This window comes from Trichogramma pretiosum, unplaced genomic scaffold (assembly GCF_000599845.2).
Source record: "Trichogramma pretiosum strain Unisexual culture from Peru unplaced genomic scaffold, Tpre_2.0 scaffold32, whole genome shotgun sequence".
NCBI lineage: Eukaryota > Metazoa > Arthropoda > Insecta > Hymenoptera > Trichogrammatidae > Trichogramma > Trichogramma pretiosum.
The window spans coordinates 265,342-288,120 of NW_019641641.1; the positions used below are offsets into that span (position 1 = coordinate 265,342).

General features: G+C 39.0%; 2 protein-coding genes across 3 annotated transcripts; one reads left to right on the forward strand and one right to left on the reverse strand.

Annotated features, from left to right (window-relative positions):
* The first annotated feature begins 284 nt into the window (after positions 1-284).
* LOC106652774 (exonuclease mut-7 homolog) lies at positions 285-5,825 on the forward strand. 2 transcript variants are annotated; one of them, XM_014371910.2, is made up of 14 exons: positions 285-609; positions 765-918; positions 990-1,130; positions 1,205-1,389; positions 1,463-1,701; positions 1,763-1,944; positions 2,026-2,211; positions 2,279-2,476; positions 2,573-2,722; positions 2,802-3,247; positions 3,844-3,996; positions 4,069-4,350; positions 4,427-4,617; positions 4,694-5,825. In XM_014371910.2, exons 2-14 carry the CDS (start codon positions 783-785, stop codon positions 5,016-5,018), a joined length of 2,814 nt encoding a protein of 937 aa, XP_014227396.1. In that variant the 5' UTR covers positions 285-609; positions 765-782; the 3' UTR covers positions 5,019-5,825. The 2 variants fall into 2 exon arrangements, with proteins under 2 accessions (XP_014227396.1, XP_014227397.1); XM_014371911.2 differs by lacking the exon at positions 3,844-3,996 and having other exon boundaries at positions 286-609.
* On the reverse strand, positions 5,820-9,333 carry LOC106652775 (paraplegin). Its single transcript, XM_014371912.2, has 9 exons — positions 8,867-9,333; positions 8,483-8,791; positions 8,189-8,420; positions 7,805-8,113; positions 7,570-7,738; positions 7,156-7,508; positions 6,586-7,082; positions 6,377-6,502; positions 5,820-6,305 (listed from the first exon to the last, which is right to left on the reverse strand). The coding sequence occupies exons 1-9, from the start codon at positions 9,026-9,028 to the stop codon at positions 6,132-6,134; spliced, it is 2,331 nt and encodes a 776-aa protein (XP_014227398.1). The 5' UTR covers positions 9,029-9,333; the 3' UTR covers positions 5,820-6,131.
* Positions 9,334-22,779: the final 13,446 nt, after the last annotated feature.

Consider the following 22,779-nt stretch of genomic DNA (forward strand, 5'->3'; position numbering starts at 1 on the left):
ATCTCAAGTCTGGATAGGTCGAATGTTAATATTTATTCTCATTGTTTTAAAAATTATAAATTGAATGATAGAAAAAAAATACATTAAATAGGTAGTAATATCGATGCCAATTTAATTATAAGTAACCGCGTAAATTTCAAAAACTATGCATAATGCAATTTTCTAATTCTAATATGTACTTGACTGAATTTGAAGCTCGATCATTTCATTACCGTCAATACACCCGTCGTTCAAGACCAATCACCTGACCAGCCATCCCGAACGCAATGATATATTGTCTTATATAGGTGTAAGCTCCTACGCCAGCAGACTTGATACCGCATTCCGGACTAATAATATTTATGTAACGAAACGCACTGGAAGGGCAAAGAAGTCGCATAAAAATAACAATGGACACCTTATCGAGAAAATTGTATTAGTGACACCCGGCATTACACTTTTGAGCGTATGCCATTTCAGCATTTGTGATTTCCGAGACTTGGACGTTTAGATTGTTTAACAATCGACAGTTTCGGGACAACATTTCGTTAGATAATTAACGAATACCTTTGTTATTTCTTTTATCTGTGATCGAAGATCAAGTAACAAGTTCAATCCATTAGATTAGAGGTTAGCTTTTCTTTTTATTTCTTTACTTTTTACAACTCTTGAACATATTTTTAAATAGATTTCTTTTTTTATTGTTTTTATTGTTCTAATTTCCCTTGTGCAGAGCTTTTTTGTACGAGTACATTCTTAACTTAGTTTATTTTTCATTATTTCAGAAAATTTTAATTACAATAATGGCTCGAGCAATACCTGCTGGTTTAGAGGATGAACCGTACTTCTCAAAAGATGAACGTGAATTAGAAGAAATTGCTAGGCTTGATGCAGCCAATAAATCATGGATGAATTCTCTACATCATGTTTGGTCTCTGTGTAAGATTAATTAAATAATATACCATAATCCAAATATTGAAAAATGTTCTATTTTAATATTTTTCGTTCAGGGAAAAAGAGTCCTGGTGTTGCTCGAACTTTGTGTGAATACTTTGAATCAGCTCCTAATCCATACTATAGTGCATTAAAAATTTTAGTCAACACAAATGATTTTTATAAAATTAAACCATCAAATTCATTGGCTTTAACTGGTAAATACTTAGTATATGCAATATATTTAACTCAATTAGGTTCTTTTAATATTTGAATTTTTTTATTTGTTTAGTGATGGATGAGTTCATGGATTGGATAAAACCAATGAAAGAAAAATATAAGGATTGTTTAGTAGTAGAACTTAAAATTGCTGCTTATAAATTGGTTGCCAGGCAAAAGAATGCCCAGCTTTTGAGAACAGTTTCAAATGTGTATGAATTTGCTAACAGCAAAAATTACTTTATTCCAATTACCAAAGTAGGTTTTAAAATTATTGTATAAAATATAAATTTGCAAACAAATTAAAATTCCAAGAATTTTTCATTTACAGTTGTATGTTAACGATAAAAAATATAAGGAAGCAGGACAACTTGTGGAATTGTGTCAGCTTCAAGATGAATTTTCTGAACCTGAAATATTAATATTGCCGTTAATCTTACAAAATAAAAATTCTATTGCTGAAGGAATAATGAAAAATCACCCACATCTTCAAATGAAACTTGTAACATTCCTTGACAATATGTTAGCTCCAGATAATAATCCACAACAAATCATGGATCGATACATAATGTATGTTTTTAAATAATTTCTCCAAATCAAACCATTTTTAACTTATAAAAATTTATTTCAGAGATAATAGTATACCTGACGTACAGTTTTCAACTTACCAAATAAAATCGATTGCCAGATTAGTTGCACGTTTAGCAAAACAGTTTAATCTTCCTCCAGAGGCATGCCCATATTTACATAAAAAAAGGGGGGAAGGAGCAGTTCAATTTTTAGTTTATAAACGATATGTTGATTGTAGTTTGAGTATGTAAATTCCATTATATTAAAATTAAATCATCAACTATTTCTATTATTGTATGTATACTATTAAATTGAATTTATTAGGTGCTGACAGCTTCAGAGAAATGGTCAAAGAAGCAATTGGAGATGATACTAGAATGCAATTAAATGTTGTAATAACTCTTTCTGGTAATGATGTTCCTGAAGCATATAATTTTGCAAAATTTTACAATATACCAAAATCTGATTGGCCTCTACCCCTTACTATCTATGAAAAGGATAATCAAAAAAGTAAACTGAAACCATTTTGCTATTAAAAAGCGTAAAGAATAAGTCTAATTGAATTTTATATATTTAGCACATACAGATGACACTCGTCAAATTTTCGAAGAGGAATGTTGGGACGAAGAAGATCGCACAAATTACTATAATCTATCTTTACCAAGAGATAAAATTCTTATTGTTGACAATAGAGAAGCTTTCAAAAACTTTCTTGGCATTGGACTATTTAATGTAGATATTGTTGGTATTGATTCGGAATGGAAACCTAGCTTCAGTAAGCATAAAATACTCATTATCTAAAAGTTTCCTGAATAGAATTATTGTTTCATATTCGATTATTTATAATATTATTTTTCTTGTGTTTCAAAAGGTATAAAAAAACCGGAACTAGCTTTAATTCAAATAGCAACTCAATCAAATATTTATATATTAGATGTAATTAAATTAGGACCTGGTAACCCAGACTTATGGACAAAATTGGGTACAAATTTATTAAACAACAAGGATATATTAAAATTAGGTACGATTCTATTACTACTATTTTTGTTTAAGGAACTGAATAATTTCAATCGTTTTTCTCATAATAAAAAACTTTCTAGGTTTTGGTATTGCACAAGATATCAATGTTATTCAGGAAAATTTACCTGCTTTATCAAATATAAAAGTGTCCCATGATGGTTACATGGATTTATCACATTTGTGGAAAAGACTTTTAGAGGAGGACCAGTTTTCATTTCCTTATAAAGGAGACGAAAATTTTACCAATGAAAATTTAAGTAAATTGGTAGAATTATGTTTTGGTGCTAAGTTAAACAAATCTAATCAATTTTCTAATTGGGAAAGACGACCTTTGAGAGAAAATCAAATTATATATGCTGCATTAGATGCTTACTGTTTATTGGAAATTTATAATACTTTAAATCTACAATGCAGACGTTTGGGAATAAGTTTTCCAGAAGTATGTAATACTTTATTCAAATCTTCTCGAAAATCGGCACAGCGAGAAAGAACCAAAAAGTCTAGGAAAAGTAACAACGCATTTACGGTAAATTAAGCAGATATATTAGTTTAATGTATTATTTTATGGTTTATTTAAAAAATCATGTTCATTTATTAAATATCGTTCTTCACATTCATAACTTGCAATAACGCATTGCGTAACTAGTGCGTGAAGTAGGCATATTATTCACGAGTTGAGTACATTTCTCTGGCGCAGAGAAGATGAGATATTTACTCGTACGTGAATTGCCTCCTTTACGTACGTGTTGCATACCTACTATTTTTTAACAAACTGCAAGCGAAAATAACATGGGATTTCAATTAGACTTAAATAAAATGCCGTGCTCATGCAGTATGTCAAAAAATATGTTTATGTCATCAATTGGTATCAAATCATTCTGCTAAAGTCATGAACATTTTTTTATCTACAGGATATCGACTATTGTGGTGGTTCATAGATTTATTTTTTAATCATTTTTTTCAAGATCACATGAAAAATTTCCACGCAATTTCAGTTCATTGTAAATGATTCTATGTATGAGTGATAATAATTTTAATCATTGCCAAATAAAATACTTGCTTTCATCCTAATTTGTGTTAAAACTATATCATACCTACCTATGATTTTAATAAAATGTGCAGAATCGTAACCCATATAAGAACTATGGAGACATCCTCCCTGATCGAGCTGAGCAAAATTTCAAAACCATTATCGAAATTGATCCACTTTCACGAAAATTAATAAATGAAAAGGTTCGAAACATGTATGAATGCAGTAATTCAAATAATGTGCAGGTGATCATTTAATTTTGATTTAATTTAGAAAACTCATTTTTATTGTTTTTATTCAAACCACAACTTTTAAAGGATTTCAATCGCCACCATTCGCCAGTGGAAGAAGCTACTTTTGAAGCCACTCTGCTTCACTCTCACGGAGAAAAAACAAGTAATACAGAAGATAATCAAACAAGAACAATTACATCCATAAGTTTTGTCTGTGATTCAATGTTTGGAGCACTTGCGAGACAACTCAGAAAGTGCGGAATCGATTGTTTTTATATTGCTAATGATACTGGAGGCGAGCATAATTTTAGATTAGCTCTTGCAAATAAAAGAGTTTTATTAACAAGAAACGTAAATTACAAAAAAGTAAGAAATCTAAAATTCGATCATAAATATTATATTTAATGTAAATAATTAAACAATTGATTTAAAATAATTACAGTTTGCACAATACTTGCCTTTTGGCCATTGTTATGAAGTGGTTGAACACAAACCAGTTGACCAACTTGTAGAAGTTTTGCAGCATTTCAAAATTAAAGTCAAAGAATCAAATATTTTTAGTAGATGTCAGGTGTGCAACACAAATGAATTCGTTTATGTATCAAAAAATACTATGTCCTTATTATTGCAACGGTAAGATGAGTGTATAACTATTTTTTAATTTATTTTCTACGGTCATTCATTGAATTAAGTAATTTTTTATTTCTAGTTTCCAAGCAAAATCAGCCCAAAAGACCAACAGGGCTAATAGTGAACCAGGATTTTCCGGGGACAATGCTGATCAAATATGGAATAACGACCATCCCACACCCGATCAATTTATTTGCCGTTCTTGGCGACTATTTTTCAATACCTTGAATATATCCAAATGTACGACGAAATACAATGTTAATGTGCAAATCGATCAAGTTCCTCCAAATGTTTTGCGTTATGTTGATAAATTTTATGTTTGTGAAGGCTGTGGAAAAGTTTACTGGTTTGGCTCTCATATGGAAAAAGCTTTAAACAGCTATCTCGGAAAAATTTTAACTTAAATACTCTGTGATATTCATTCAGAGCATTACATCTATTTATTAGTACATGGTATTCTTAAATGTGCAAGTTATTGATATAAATGTAATTTAAATAAAAATATTTTATTGATATATTTATAATCAAATACCACGAGCTCTAGCTTAATACATTTAATAATTTTCTGTACAAATCAGTATTAATCAGCAAATATTGCTATTCATATTCAATAGTAATGAACAAGAAAAAAGTATCATTTTTTTAAAAATAAAACTTTGGGCTTAAAACAACTATTTGGATTATCTAATTATCCATTCATTGAACTGTGTGATTTTGTAATAAAATTGATTAATACTATAAGGTACTGAGTAAATGAATGAAAGATAAGAATATTTCTTACGTAAGTAAATTAAAATTTTAAACCAGTTCTTTAAATTTTTTAAATTATTCAATTTGAAAAATTTAGGGTGAAAAAGTAACTATGTTAGTGTTACGGACCCGTATTTTCTTGCCCTACGGGTGCTACTGCCCATGCACAAGCAGTGCCGATCAGCTTAGCTGATCGGGCACCCATGAGCTTTGACTACCGAAAAACGGTGTACAAAGCTACGTGGCGCCAAACTATAGGTTTGGCGCTGACGTTAAGCTCCGAAGGCGACTTTCGCATCGTAGCGGCGCGTAATGCAGCGTCGACTGACTTTTCGTTCGGTTGTTGCCTAGCAACGCCTTTTATTGTTAATTTGCTTTCCTTTTTCTTCTTTTCCCTTAGATTTCATTGTGCTTACAGAGAGCGACGAGGCAACACCAAATAAAACATTTTATAATTCAAATCGTTGTTTTAATTTATTTCGCCAAAGCGATTACAGTTAGTTAATTATGAAATACAATTATTTGTCAAACTTCCCAAAGGTAGTTTAATTATGTCATCAGGTAACCATTAAAAAATAAATCTATTTTAAACAAAGATTTTCAAATAAATTAATTTTTAATTATAATTACATCTGAAACAATACTATATTACAAAAGCTTGTCATTATCATAATATAACAATAATGTAACAAAGAGTCGAGAAGCATTCGACGCCATTTTAAAACACACGTAGGAAAATACATTAATTTTCCAATATACATTTTTTATTACGGTGCTGCTTGTTGAGGGGGGTGAGTTTCAGTCGGCGTAGGAGGAACCGGTATAGAGCTTTCAAAATCTGCAGGTTCTACAAGTCGTTTTTTGCCGAAAGGTGGTGGCCCTATCAATTTTTCGACTTCTTCGTAAGTTAGAGTTTCTTTTTGTAAAAGGGCAGTTGCCAGCTATAAAATCATTTTTTATTATATATTATGCAATGATTAGAAATAAAAATGACACCTTCCTAAATACTTACTTTTTCCAATTTATCTTTGTTTTCTAACAACAATTGTTCCGTTCGCTTGTAGGCTCGAGTTATAATCGTCCTGGCTTCTTGATCCATCAGATTTGCAAGTTTCTTACTGTACGGCTTACGAGTATTCTAAAATTATAGTCAATTATCATTTTAATATTTTTTCATACCAAGTTTAGAAATGGTATTGATGAAAAAAACAGTTTTTATACCGTTGCAGTTTGATCGGGAGTAAACGAAAGAGGTCCAATTGTGGGATCCATCCCATAGAGTTGCACCTGTGCGTATGCCATTTTAGTGACTTTTTCCAAGTCATTCTGAGCACCCGTGGTAACCTTGTTGAATGTAAGGCTCTCAGCGACCCGACCGCCGAGGGACATGCACATGCGTTCGAACATTTGCTCGCTAGTGTAAAGCTTTTGATCGCTTGTGGTGAACTGTGAGAAGCCAAGGGCTCGATTGGTACGCGGCACGATCGTTACTTTGAGTAAGGCATCCGTGTGTTCCAGCAGCCAACCGACCAATGCGTGTCCAGCTTCGTGGAAAGCCACTACTCGCTTCTCGGAAGGAGCGATCGTGTTGTCGCGCTTCTCTATGCCGGCGATTACTCGGTCCACGGCATACATGAGATCGCTACCGGCAACCTTTTTTTTCTTGGTACGCGCAGCATACAGAGCGGCTTCGTTGCATACATTTGCTATGTCAGCACCTATCAATTGACATTATTTACCTCATTACAAAAAAAATTTTATCAAAAATAATTTTACTGTAGTTCAACTCACCACTAAAACCTGGTGTCAAAAATGCCATCCTAGTTGAATAATTACTTGGTTTTAGTTCCAAAACTATAGATTTCAAATGTTGTTCAAATATTTGTCGTCTTTCATCTAGAGTTGGTAAATCAATGAGAATGTGTCTATCAAATCTGCCAGGTCTGAGTAATGCTTTATCTAATACTTCTGCCCTGTTGGTAGATGCTAGAACAATAACTTCTTGATTTGATACCATACCATCCATTTCAGTTAATAGTTGATTCAAAGTTTGTTCTCCTTCACTATCTGACCTATCTGTACTAGAGTCTGATCGCCGTTTACCAATTGCATCAATTTCATCAATGTATATAATACTAGGAGCTCTACAGTAAACAATCAAATTATTAAAATAGAATTATTGTTAAAGTTTCATAGATAATTCACCTTTTTTTACCCTCCTTAAACAAATCCCTGACTCGTGCTGCTCCAAGACCACCAATCATTTCAATGAATTCTGAACCATTCATAGATAAGAATGGGACATTAGCTTCTGTTGCTACAGCTTTAGCAAGCAGCGTTTTACCACATCCAGGAGGACCCAATAATAATGCACCTTAAATAAGATACCCTTATAGAAGATATATCATAATTTTTTTTTATTGACAATTATATATTGCACCTTTAGGTACTTTGGCTCCAAGAACTTTATAGCGGTCTGGGCTTTTAAGATAATCCACAAATTCCATAACTTCTATCTTAGCTTCTTTTAATCCAGCAACATCAGAAAACCTGACTCCCTTTCCAATTCCAGTCAATGGATCAACTAATGTAAATTTAGCTCTGGTCACTTGGGATAGAATGTTAGTTGGGAACTCTTTCATGCCAAATCTTGGAAGTAAGCTGAAGAACAATGCCAAAAGTATAGCAATACCAGCAATGTGAGCCAAATCAACATGAGTTCTTTCATAAGTAATAGGAACTCCATGTTCTGGAAAAAAATTTTTATATAAAATTTTTTTGGCAACTTTTAAAAGTTTTTGTATGTAACCATAATTAAACTAACCAGGTTTTATTCCCAAGCTTTTTTCTGCTTCTCTTAATTTTTCCTCTAATTGGCTTGTATTAGGCATTTGCATATGGTACGTTCTGTACTGAGACCGTTTACCTTTAACAACAGCTCCATCATGCAAAATTATCATTACCATTTCATACTCTGGTCTCACTATGAGCTGTTTAACTTCTCCTTTGGCTAACATTTGATGTACAAATTCATTCCATGATACAAAACGAGGAACCTTTGAATTTAGAATTGTTTTATATATTATTAATGAATTATGTATTTTATTTGTGTACTTACCTCTCCATCATCCTTTATTGGTTTTGACATGAATATATATAAAAACATGATTAAAGATGCATAACTCAGCATTGTCCACAATCCTAACTTTATCATCAAAGCTTTTCCTTTTTCCTGTTTAGCCTTTTTATCCTTATCATCTTTATTTTGATCATTTGGATCATTCGAAGGGTTAGCATTTGTCCTATACGATGATGTGCTTAAATATTTACATTGTTGTAAAAATTGAGAACTCAATTTTTCAGATAAACCACTCTTGACTAGAATTGAACGCATAGCTTTATATTCATTTTGGATGTGCTTTCTAGCCTGAGTTGAAAATACATTTAATTTAAAAATAATATGAAAAAATTATAAATTTTACGGAAAAGTTGAAATGCATACATGATGAGGCAAGGTTCCAAGTAACCGGTATATTTGATCGCGGTTCCATAAACAGTTTCCAACACTTTGATTGTTGAGTAACAGTTGCCTATGCAAGCAAGCGAAATTGCTCATTTTCGAGGCGGCTACGCCTCTTTTTGATGAATTTAAAATATTCTGCATTTTCGCAGGCTTATTCAATTTTCAATCAAAATTAACTCAGAAAGATTGTAATATAACGTAAATAGTTGCGGGAAGATCCAATCATATCAGCCTCGAGGTTAGAAGCTGAGACGAAAAAGAAAGATTTGTTCGACGCGACCTGTCAATTGAGATAATAGTTCGCGATTCGTGTGCGGATCATTTTTTTCTTTGGTAAACTCGAAAAACAGGTAGGCACGTTACACGACTCGGAAAATGAAGCCGATTATCAACGATAGCTGTCGTACGAGCGACTGCCTAGCAGAAGCAATATTACCGAACTTTTGCGAGCGATGTACAGTTGCGGTGCAATAAGCACGTTACACGTATAGACGATATCATAATGTGTCAATGTATATGTATACAGATGAAACGCGGCTTGCATTAGCGAACGCAACAGCTGCTTCGCAGAAAATTCACATTTTGAATTGTCACAGCATGTTGAACGCGATCTGCTTTTTCAATTTACCACCTATGGGAATAAAGGTTCAAATTATGGAACGCCGTCGATGCGTACGCGGCCCAACCGCCAACCGCAGATACCTAGCTTACCGCGAGCCAACGTACTTTTTGCAGTTCTCGCTTGATGGCGTCACAATTTAGTCGCGGCTGTTCTCCGCTTTATATTGTTATTGTACCCGTTATATTTTCATCGGTGTAACTTATTAACTAATATGTTTATTGTAAACGTTTTTTTTATAATCGCGAACGAAATTGCAATATGTAAAACTGTGCGGTTAGAAAATACGAATATTCCGTTAAAAGACATCTTTTGTCGAATGCGGAGTAGAATGATGCGTGCGTTAAACAACGCAGCTCTTGGATTAAAGCGATATATGCGACGACTGCAAGTGATAATTATTTTACATAAATGTAGTTATAAATGTAGTGATATTTCATATGAACACCATTAGTGATTATGTTGCGATAGTTTTCAACCAGAACATTTTTAACGCAACATTCTATATCGAGTGGACACGAATTTGTATACATTGCGGCACGTAAGTTTGAATCCAAAGTATACAAACAGTTCTTATTTATTGTTAGTTATAGGTTTTAAAGTATCATTTTCTACGTTTGCTTTTGTAAGAACAAGTGCTTAACCTATTCGTTTGTGAAATCAATACTCTTCATACTTTTTCAATTAACCGTGAAAATGAAATGAATACTTTGCGTTTGTTAATTTCGATCATCATTATAATCAACCCCGTCGTTATAGGTTACAACATCAGTATATTTTGCCCCACATTTTTTGCTCGAATTCGGGTATCAGGCTCGTATCTGTAAAACTTAAGATCAAATATAACGTTCCTCATTGCCTCTTAAGCAGAGGTTTGTCAAGTGCATGCGTATACGTATGAAATAATCAAAACGTCGCGCGATTCCTTGCACAGCAGCGGCAGTAGCACTTGAAAGATGAACCCTTTTTTTTGTCGAGAAGCTATTGCTCAAGACAAATAAACATGTTCAGTATTTAAAGGCCGTATCATAATAGCTCGCAACTGTTTATATCTCGAAAGTTAAATGGCCATAAATCATAATGCGCTCGATGCAGTGCTTTATTTATAATTTTTCAAATTAATATATTTTAACAAAATATGAACCATCGCTCGAGAGTTGCTTCATTTACCGCGAAGCACATTATTTCATCGCGTGTGTGAGAATAAAAATTCAAGCTGACAGTGACATTCATTTCCCCAGAGAACAGATGAAAAATGTATCGTGAAGGTGAGCTCCGGAAACTGATTATCTGGACACCTGGTTTTAATATGATCATTGTTCTAGCGGAAGGATTAAAATCGATTGAAGCTAAGTCTTCCGATGCTAGCATTTAGAAAAAAATTCATTTCATCTATGATAATTGAGGCTGAGATTTTAACTAGTCTACGAGAAGTGTGCAGCATGACGTGGTATTTTCATGCGACACACGTGCTATTGTACAGTCTTCATTGAAATACAATGAATTTATGCATTACACAGATTCAATGGAAAACTTCATCTGCTCCCAAATTATGAGTAATTTCTATATGGATTTTAATAAAAAGCAAAGCAACGACCATCACACACGCTCAAGAGTAATCTCTTAAGTAGAAGAAATTCATTCATGATAAAAAGAAGTTCGATTGGTCTCTATATTATATAAGATATGGCTGCCGTACATCCGTGATGCGATTACAAAACAAACAATTCATCGCGTGCACGTTTCCGAAAAATAATCTCTAAGTATAGAATCTGGATTCATCGATGCTATCGCTAGAAGCCAAACGTCGTTGGACTCGATCGGCGTTCGTTACTCGTTTACAGGGAAATTCGAGCTTGTAGGAAATAATTTTTAAATCTTCGATTAAGTCGTCACCGCGTAGAGTATGTCGAGGATTTGCTGCTATAATACTCAAATGTTGCACGAAATTAGGCCTGGCAAGGAGCAACAAATATAAACATAAAAATAAACGGCTCGTCGCTGGTGAATGGAGTCTTGTGCTGGCTGCAGAGCGATCGCAAACCAATCGATCGATGCAAATTGCTAGTCCATTGTGTGCGTGTGTAAGTACGAGCTAGATTGACTCGTACGAGTCGGAGAGCCTCTGTAGCATTCCTGATGAATCGAGGTAGTTTAGAAGATACGGAGAGTTTTGGTTGGCTCGCAACAGGGCGCTCTATATAGAATACTGTTACGTCCATCGCGTCGGTTGCGCGATAGGCCGACGATCTTTTTACCGCTCCCATATACCTACTCGGCACATAAATTATAAGCACGAAGGTGCCGCGCGCATACACACGTGTACGCGGCTCCGCGTAGTGTGGCGAGTAGTGTAGCGTATACGACTGGTATGAGAGAGAGAGAGAGCGGGGCACGCAGACACAAAGCGAATGAAGCGACGAAAGTCGGGGGCTTCGCCTGGAATACCCATTATATATGAAGAGAGAGAGAGAGCGTACGAGAGCTAGAGCGTATATAAGTTTTGAGGCGTGTTTTGATAGCGTTAGGGCGTGTCAGGCCAGGGGCGACACAGTGTATTACACACGCACACACCACATCTCGTCCACCGCATATATATATATACACACACGTATAGTTATAAGCGCGCGTACGAAGCGTTGACGTTTCCTCTAATGGATTGCGCGGGCTCTCGCGAGCGAGTTACCTTATAAAGAGCACTCGACGAGGAGTCTGCGCCTCTGCTGCTGCTGCTGCTATATAGCCGCTAGCTGACCCGCTTCAATTTTTATCCATATATATTATATAGAGCCCCGCGCTCCGAAAAGTACACTTTATCTTTCTCTACATCTGGGATGGCTTAATTGATTTTGCTGCACGTTCGTGTGGTATACGTGTCGCTGCCAAAACTCCTCCGAACCGCCCGATGTCGCTCGTTCGTTGATCTTCCACCCCAATCAGCTCGTCCGTATGGCATAGAAATTTATCATCTTCAAACTTTGTCCCCGGGAATATGACTTTTTGCGCGCAACAAAATTAGCCTAGGAGAGATCGAAACCGTTTAGGCCGCAGCCATTTTCAATCGGGAATCCATTTTTGAGCCACCTTTAGATTCACGCAATCAACGCAAGATATTAAACTCTTGACTTTCTAATTTGTGTCCGGCTTACTGAACATCAAATGAGAAATGGAGTCGACCGTTGGCTCGGAATATACAGCATCCATAAATGCGTGACAGATGGTCGAAACGAGTTAATTATCTAACTGATTGACGCTGATGACCGCTGTCACTTTTTATCACATTTTTATACTTGTATCTTTGTTTCTATGTGTTTATACAAATTTTTAGTAAACCGATCATAGTCCAATGTGTCCATGACTCCAATTCAGCGTTCAATGGATTACAGGTATAGTAATTCGAAAGCGTGCCACAGATTGCTCAATGAGTGTACGGGTGCGAAAGCTTCAGGCCACACGACGATCTGCGTGACAGTGACGGCTTTTTTGCCAAGAAAAGGAGCAAAAAAAAAATCAGCCAGGCGCGAAGCAAAAAAAAATGTTGTTTTGCCACGCGGACGTGGGCACACACACACACACGCCAGCCATAAATTATAAGTGGCCTGGACGCGCAGCCGGGGAGTCCCTTAAACTCGGTCGATGGCCGATCTGTGGACACTGCACGCGCGTCGACTACTGGAGGAGCTGTTCTTTTGCTCTGTCTCTCTCTCTTCTCGTTCAAATGAGTTTGGCATACACGATCATTGCCTGCCTCGTGTCAGTGTGTACGCGCGCGCTTATTATATTGCGAAGAAAACAGAATAGGTATATATCCCAAACGTCACACGTATACGCTCACGGTGTGGATTTTTGGTATTATAAAGAGGGGCTGTGGACCGTTTTAAAAAAATATTTATCTACGATCTCTCTTTCTCGCTCGATCGCAAAGCTCTCGCAGGCTCGTTATATTTTTTTGTTGCGCCCGCCTCGCGTTGCGTGAGCAGCTCTCGGCTCTTGCCTTTGCCCTGGATGAATTTTTATTATTCATTAATTCGTGCCGTCGAACAATACACGTACTTGGGCTTTTTTTGGAGATCGAACGGCCCGTCGAATCGTTCGATCTCTCCGTCAATCGATACAGTTATTGTACGTGCTTGCGCGGAGCCTTGACAAGTCGATGGGACATCTTGAAAGTGTCGCGTCATCGAGCTGCTCGATACATCAAAAATGTGGTGACGAATATGTATTCGGGCGTACGTTGCGGTATAAGCCTCATACTAGCGACACTAAAGCTAAATTAACCATCTGAACCGGAGGCGAGAAATCAATGATTCTTCAATTTCAAGGTGATCATATCCTCATTTGTGAGCAGTATATCGTCATTATCGCGGCATACGCTCACTTGCCTTTTGGGACTTTGGTTACTTGACGATGTGATCACTTTGCGGTTACAAAGCCGAGCCGCTGACATGTCTGAAATATGAGACTCTATCGCCCAGACTATTTGATTTATTAGATTCTCGTCCACTCACACGTGCACAGCACCAACAAACACGTGCATATATACATAGATACGCCATCCAGGCGTGCGTCGCTATCTGCGACTTCTTAAGAAGTGGCTTCTTGCATGTCTGAGAGGGCCCCCAAGCGCCACCCAATATTGTGTAATTTGTTAATTGATTGTATGAATTGTATAATTTGTTGTGATGTAATTGTGCCTGTAATCCTAATATTAATTGTAATTTTAATGGTAATTGAAATTGTAATAATAGTTGTAATTGTGATTTATAATTGTTGTTTTGTACTCGAATCTTTTTATACTGTTAGATTCATTGATTTGTTGGGTGACACGCACCTTAATATAAAAAAATATATATACATATGCAACTATTTCTCGGTGACTATCTTGGTTTTCACTCGTGCATAGCCATGTATCTCTCTGACCTACCTACGAGCCGCTGCAGGCGTTTAGAAGACTAGATGCATAGCAGCTCACGAGTTGCAGTTGGCGCGTGTGCTATAGAGAACGAAGAAAGAGGGGGCCTGCTCGTAGTACGAGACATCATCGCGGCTCACTCGGGCATGACACTGAAAATCACGTATTTTGATAAATAACAAAGCGATATTGTGTTAGGTTCGGCAAAATAACCAAAACAAGGGCACGAGCGCGCATCGCCAGCTCTCCTCTCTCTCTCTCTCTCTGGCGTATATTCGCCTACCTCTGCCATTTGGATCCATTATACGTATACGTGTGCGATGTAGCATGGGCATGTGTGCGTGCGTTCACGTACGTAGGTAGCATTTATAAGCGGGCGCGCGCGTGCATAGCAGCTATCTACCTACGTGCGATGTATGGGTCATGTATGGGAGTAGCTGCCTCGTGCAAAAGAGAAGAGCAGTCGATCCGGCAGTAGCTCCCCCTTATCCGCCCTCTATTTCTTCGCAACATAGTTGTGGAGAGCTGCGGATATTTTTCTTGCTGCGTATGATTTGATAGGTAAACAGATTAGAGCGCGCGGACCCTTATTCAGCGCCAGCAGCATCAACCACATCGGCTTCGCAGCCTTCGAGCCCTGCATATGCTCCTCGGCAAAGCGAGCCCATATGTCTGCGCTAGCCTGTGTGCCATTGCTTCTGCCGTTGCCCAAGCGACGATTACGACCATGACGAGGATGATGCAGTTGGTTTATGTACGGTAGCTTAGCTCTTGTTGTAGCTGCAGTTCAAAATTGTATCGATCATTCAGTGAGTAATTCTTTTCTCGATCGTTCGAGCCTCGCCGACGGTCGCCTTTAATTGTGCCTACAATTGAGCCGGGGGGCTTAATTTATACATGCATGAAGCCGAAAACTAACTTGCGTGAAGAGTGCAAATATTTTGAAGCTAACGATTTGTCATGTCCTTCATCACATCTTCATTACGCAATGAAGATATCAATATTAAACACTGTAATTCCAGCAATACCGTAATAGTCTCGTTTATACGCCTACTATTGTCATAGTGTAATTTATATTTGCCGTGGTTTAGCTAAACCAACATATTATTAGTACGTCGTAACAATTATTATAATATATTTATCGAAATTTTTTCTACTCGAGTCAGGTTGGCTAAATTAACACAGCTCGGAGGTAATTACTAAAGGAAGAGAGCAGTAGCAGCTAGCTAGCTCTGCTTGGTAGTCGCGTGCTCGAGTCGGTGAGAAAATAAACTGTAAGTAAAACGTTTATAGAAAAAATATTGACGTTTTCGGCTAAAAAATAGGATTATATACCTCAGTGTTATGGTTATGAGACGCGCGAAGAAGACTCCGATGCCTATATAACTATTGGCCTGGCGCTCCGATTCACTTGCTGTTCGCGCCCTCACGCCCGACTGTTTAACAATGACAATTATCTATGTGTATGTGTCTGGCATTCGTCTATTGCGAATACATATAATATAGGCGATGTAATCTTCGGCAAAGAAACGATGATTTTAATGGCTAAATATGATAATATTATGATGAAAAATTAAATAATATTTTCTTACAGGGTTGAGGACAGGCGCCGTGGTGGCGTTTATGCACGTATATAACTGACAGTACGTATAGTGTTCCGAGTGTCTGGTTGATACTTTTGCGACGGCTAATTAAGCTCGACAATTGGAAATCCATTTAATTGCCATTAGGTTCCTCGTTATTGAATTATCGCAGAGATTGTTTATACGGTAACAAGTACTATGACACGCGTCATAGCTCATGAGTAAAATGATGTAATCATCATCGATTGATTGAGTCGTTTAGTAATTACAAGTTCAAAGGATGCGCTAGATCATATCACGTATCCGTTCGATTCGGATAATACAGTCTACCTAGACATTACACACAGCGAGCCTAAATTCATATACTATCATCCTTATACAATCGACGCTATGGCGTACGTCATATGTATAAAGTTAAGGGGCCTATATTCCCTTCAGTGCGCGAACCTTACTTAGTCCACTGTATAGTAGCAGTGCGTCGACGAGCTCGTATCCGAATGTTATTACAGATGCCCCACGTATTTCAGGCCTCGGTAACTCAGTACTAGCGGGAGCGTCCGGAAGACGATTTTCCCTTGCGGGAAAAGACTCGACTAGTCGCTGCTCTCGTATACGGTTGCTGCTGCCGCTGATGCCGCTGCCGTATATAAGCTTTTTTCGTCAAAAAACGTCTGGCTAACAGACGTATCGGCATTACTCGGAGCTCGGCGCGACTTATTCGAGCGCGCGCATGGCAAGCACATTTGCGAAGGGGAGGATATCGTCGAAAAAGAATCTTGGCCGAAAAAGAATTTCGTGGACTAGAGGTTCCGTGGCTGGGGCTACGTGTCATCTTCGCCGCGATCATCGAGCCAAGTATACCGCGCGTCGCGATAACTCGCCGACTGCACCGAGAGGCGCGAGGTCGTGAGCGATATAATTAATGCCGGCGATGAATGCGGCATTTCAGCGTTACACGAGCGACGATCGTTTATAATAATAATATATGAAGGGCTGCTGCGATTCTCGCGGTGAACGACAAAGCCGCTAAAGTCCGCGCGTGGAACGATGACGATTTCGTCGAATGCGTTTGAGCGGCCTACGAATATATATCATCGCGCGAGTGCGTTTATATTATATATATCTATTTGCTGCTGCTGGATGCGGTTCTGCGGCTCGAGAGAGAGAGAGAGAGAGCGAATAATATATCGTGAAGCTGGCAGAGGCAGGCAATATGTACGTCGTCGCGACTCGGGGATACAAAAAGGCATCACGGGTGCGGCGCGCTTGCGTTGAGTAGCAGCGGCGGCGCGAACAACGGGGGGATGTTTTCTTTGGCGTTGAGCGCGACGACGACGACGACGACGACGACGACGAAATTCACCGAGCGATCCCGTGGAGTACTTAGCGGCAGTCGCGCTTGGAATAACACTATGCGCTCGAAACCCGCCATTGTCGCCCGCAAGCACTGGGGTTGGACTTTTGCGCTGCAGTGAGAGAAAGCGAGCACGAGAGAGAGAGAGAGAGAGCTTTAATCTCACTCGCGTGCGCCAAGCCTAGAGACTATAGCGCACAGCAGCCCGCGCTACCGCCCTGGTATACGTATAGCTCGGGCTATCGTTGAGTTACAGTTTGCGCTGCTGCGAGACAACTTTGACAGATGGAAATTAATTCTCCGCGCCGAGTGCGCTTCCACTGTATGCGGAGCTGCCGTGGCAACGGAAATTTCAAACTGTTATCGTTGAAATCACGAGATGCAGCTAGCAGCCACCCCCGCGCGCGACTCAAGTCCTCGTCTTATATTCACTAAAACGCCAATATTTACTTTTGCGATATACCTGCTGCTGCTGCGGCTTGCGCGACTATATACGTTGGTGCAGCAAAACTCGCTCGCACTAATTAGACAAATTTCAGAACTGTACTTTTAAATTTATTTCCTGTACTCGTCGAGTTCCATGCGTCGTGTGCTGAAGCGAGTAGTTCGCGACTACGCGGGCAAAAAGTGCGCAGGCAAATCGTTGCAGCGCGTCGATGCGATGCCGATTAAATTACAGATCGCAGATCAGCTACATACGAGCTGTAGAGAAAAAGCAAACGTATACGTAAAAGAAGATTTATGTGCCGCATACTCGTAAGTCGTTTACAAAGACCAGCTGGAGTTTCACGCACAGGTTTAGCCGTGCACACAGCTACTGTATACGTGTGTGAACCTCGTGGTCTAGGCTGCACTGCGGGTATACACGAGCGCGTGCGTACACCAAGACAGTAGCCGTAAGAGATAAAATCTATAAATACGTGGGTGGTGTGCGCACGCGACCCATCATTCCCCGGTGTGTTTGTTCAACCAGGAATAACCTCAGGCCTCGAGAGCGACGGCCACGAGTGAATTGCGACGCGCTCCCATATACCCTCTCTCACTCGCTATCTATTTCTCTCTCTCTCGCTCGCTCGCTCGCTCGCTCTCTTATACGTTTCTCGGCTCGTGTATACAGTAGACCGCGCGCATTCGCACACACGCACACACCTATATATGTATAATGTATATAATGCTCGACCGAGATTCCAGCCTGTCCTCTCTGCCTATATCGCTCCCGACTCTCTCGGAGGCTATTTTTCCCGCAAAAGTCCGACGATCGTTCGACGCCTTAATTGCTCGAAAATAAGTATCGACGGAATCGTTCGTCGCCGCTGCTGCTCGCACCAGGCGTTACAAAAATAACGACTCTGCCGTGTGCTATTCGTGCTCGCGGACGCGCACACAGCTCTATACCTTTTTTAATGAGCCGGCCTAACGATTGCCGTCGCCGCTCATCGCAGCTGCTGCTGCTCGACTGGAAGCCGTTTGACAGCTCGTCGGGGACGTCAATTTTTATGTACGTTTCCGGGCCGTACTCGCGCGCACGACGTGTCCATCTCGCGTTGTCTAATTGTCGCGTCAACTTGACTGCGTGTAAACACTTGCAAAAACAAAACCAATAACCGAATTATCATGTCGTTATTTTTATTTCCGTCGGAAACCAAACCAGCAGGCCAAGACACGGCGTGATATCGTTCGAGCAAAGTACTGCTGTAATCGGAACTTCGGACCTGCTTCGATTTAGTCGCATAATGTAGTTTCCAAGAACAATCATTTTTTAAGATCGAGGTGAAATTTTGTGCACTTACAGTCTTGACAGTCGCACGCCGATCAATTCGTCTCCGATCAAAACGAATACATTTCTTCCATTGTTTGGGAAAAATTACATCAATCATGTAAACACTTGCGCTACAATGACTTTGTCATTTTCATTAAATGCGGTTTATACGTACCCCATCAAATCAAAGTTGCAGCACTGATTTGAACTTCCGCAGCGGACGCACCTGTGAATCCAAGTCACTTATACAATAGGTTCAACGTTTTTCCAAAAAATCTTTAGAATTTCAAAAAGTATCTTATAGAATTTGAAACGTTCTCGTGAATATCAATCACTGCCTCGTTTTTTAAGACTATAACAAGTGCTCACGCGATGATCCGGCGCTTATGCTCGCCGTTAATTAATCGCACCCAATTCATCATCAACCATCCACGCGTTGGACGCGTGCGGTCGAGTTTTCTTTGACTTAAGCCGACATACGTTCAAAAAGGCAGCAAACCGCATTATTACACCCAAGACAATGTAATTCATAACTTTCTCTACAAAAAGCGCAGTTGCTCAGATCGCAGATCGATCAGTTACATATCCTGTAAAATCAGTTATTGATGGATCACTCAATGGTCTGCAACCAAAGTTGTTTTGTAGCACAGACATTCAAGACTTATACAAAAGTGTACTTGCTATACAATAGACTTATATAATACTTGGTGCTTGTGAATTCAAATTTGGAGCATCGGTTCCGTAGATGTACATCAACGCAACTCATACAGCTCGCGTGAAATGCAGAAGTAAGAGAAAAGTATTTTCTAAAAATTCATCGCATGACATACGTGAAAAGCTATAACTGCAATGCGTCGTTGAAAAAGGACATGTGGTAAATTGTACACGTACGTAGACTCGCACGTTACATAAATGTAGTGGTGAACGTACTTGGGTATGTGTATGTTGGTGTATATAGTTGTATAAGAGAACATGGAAGGGATACGCTGGTAGAGTGAGAGAGAGAGAGAGAGAGAACGAGGCACGCCATGTTAGATACCTGGCGGCAGCCAATGGTAAGGAAGCGGTTTACCGAGCACATTCGCACAGCTAACTTGGCCCGGCGTCCTCGAACGCCACACCCTCTCTATTGTGCTGCTGCCGCTGCTGTATAAGCTATGTAGAGAAAGCTCGGCAGCATATCGACCAGCGAGCGCCAGAGAGGGAGACTGCAGAAGTGCGCCCACGGAACGCAGGGGACAGAAGGACCGACCGACAGCCAGCGAGTGCGATCCTGTCGAACCCGACAACTTTTTCATGAGCTAATCAACCCTCTGGACCCTCGTGTAAACCCTTGAAAAATCTGTCGATGCTTTAGTTAGGTCGAAACCTTTATTACATCCGGCAGTTTTACGAGTTCAAGAAATTCATTCATGAATTTTAATTATTCGCAATCATTTATATAATCATTATTTTCATTCAATTTAACATTTTTTTCTGAAAAGTTATATTTTGATATTGATTATTTATATTTATCATTTATCATGTGCAATGCAGCAATTGCATCATAGTTTTGAGCCGCCCAAAAGATTCCTATTTTCGATTCGTCGTGTACAATTTTTTGTATTACATGCTTATATTGTTTGGTTTAAAAAACAATAAGTAAATAATATAAAAATTATATATTGGTTTCTCGTGTCAAATCAGCGAACAAGAAAACAGTTGAGTTGCGAATAGAACAGGGCATGGTCGACGCCCTCCTAGAAAATAGTTATAGCGAGACGCTCTGAGTGCAAGCCGACCTCAACAGTACCATATCCAGCTTAACATTCTTAAGATTTTTCGTTTTTATATAGGTACTCGATGGTTCGTACGGGCGGACCGATCAATAGGAGACATTTTAACTAGAAGTCGTGTAGAGGTAAAATCAGGTTAAAATTAAAAATAAATTAATTTAATGCGTATAATAAATAAGTACGAATGACGCCTTGGAAAAAATTCTCGCCTCGAATCTACGAAAAATTTCTGTGGGGCTAAATTTTCATTTCATTGATACTTATCGCCAATAATTTTCTTCCATAAACAATACTCGGCGCCTAAGACAACAATTTAAACTTGTAGTACGCGCTTGTATACATGCTACTTCTTTCTGTTTTTCGCCTCGGACCATTCATTAATCTGATTATTTCTTCAAACAACATAACACTATTTGTATCATAACATTGGTTTATTTATCCACGCAGGTGCCTCGTATTATCTGAAAAAACTTACGACTTCGGCTTTGCAGTCTCGTGTATCTCATTTTCGTGTTTTGAGATATTGCTGACACTTTACACAAACTTAATATTTAATACCCAAAGCTTTGTCAATATTTACTTCTAAATAATATTAATCACCAATTAGGTGCCTCTCGTTATTATCTGTATATATATTTATATATGGGCATAATTATACAGTAACTTCAATACTCTTGACTTTGTTTTGGAAATAAATTGCACTCGATAAGTTATTGCTTGTATACAATTGTCACGTGAAAGTAGCTTATGTTTAAGCTAATGTTTTTGCACAATAAATGTTCGTTTTCATTCAATCGACACCTATGAATGATAGACGCAAGTAACTGGCGCTTAGTTTCTCGCCTATTGCAGAGGTCACAAAGTTGCAGCCTCAAAGATACCTCGAATAATATTTTTTTATGATCGTCCTTGCGCTAAGCACGGCGCACTCACATTATACGCGCTACGCATACAGAGCTACGTGGGGTGCGCGCGTGTGCAGGAAATTACATTTTTTACGCATGCCGACGGCAGGCAGTAATGTACGTATGTATCTACTATACTCCAATCGTCGGATCGCCGCGGCAATGTACCAATACGCACGTAAATATTAATTGAAAACAAGTGAAATGCGATTGAAGCGTTCGACGGGTCCTGCACGGCTCGTACTCGATGCGGTATTTTTGTAGCGAATGTTTCGATATGCGTTTCTCTTGCAACGCACCGTCAAACGAATTTTCTACTTTGTCGAGAGAGGGGGCTAGCTATTTTTTATCTTGTTGTTTTTTTTAACGCACGCGCGAGTAATTCATCAGAAAAGGCCTCGAAGCGAAATCCTAGCTGTATCTTTGGTGAACTGCCTTCTACCACATGGTGTACGCAGAAGACGACGACGCGGACGGCAGGCGCGCGTGCCTGGAACGAGGCAGAGTTTCTCCTCCTCACCCACTCTCACGGATATTTAATTTTAATGCCCAGCTGAAAAACAAACGGCGTATTGGAACTCGTACCCGTCGCTTTGAAGCGCGTTTAACCCTACAGTGCACGGCTGTCGGTGAAAAAAGCTCTTTTGCGTGAGAAAAACAGCGTCGGTAATTGGAATAAAAGCATCGAGCCGCGCTCGTCAACGTCATTCCAGCATCGCTTTGGCACTTGATGGGCTGTGGGCTTCTTCTCCCGCAAGACGTGACTTTAAAAGCCTTCCCCAAAAAGCCACATGGGCTTAAAAAGCGACTAATGCTTTGCGTGCGCGCTGCGAGCTGACCGGCGCTGTACGTCAAGATGGAAAAGCTCTTCAAATTGACGTCGTCGTGTGGAGCTCGAAAAATTCCAATAACGGTAATAGTTGTTACTCCAAGCATCGGTAAACGGTCGGCTGTAATTTATCATTTCAGGAAATCGCTGTATTAC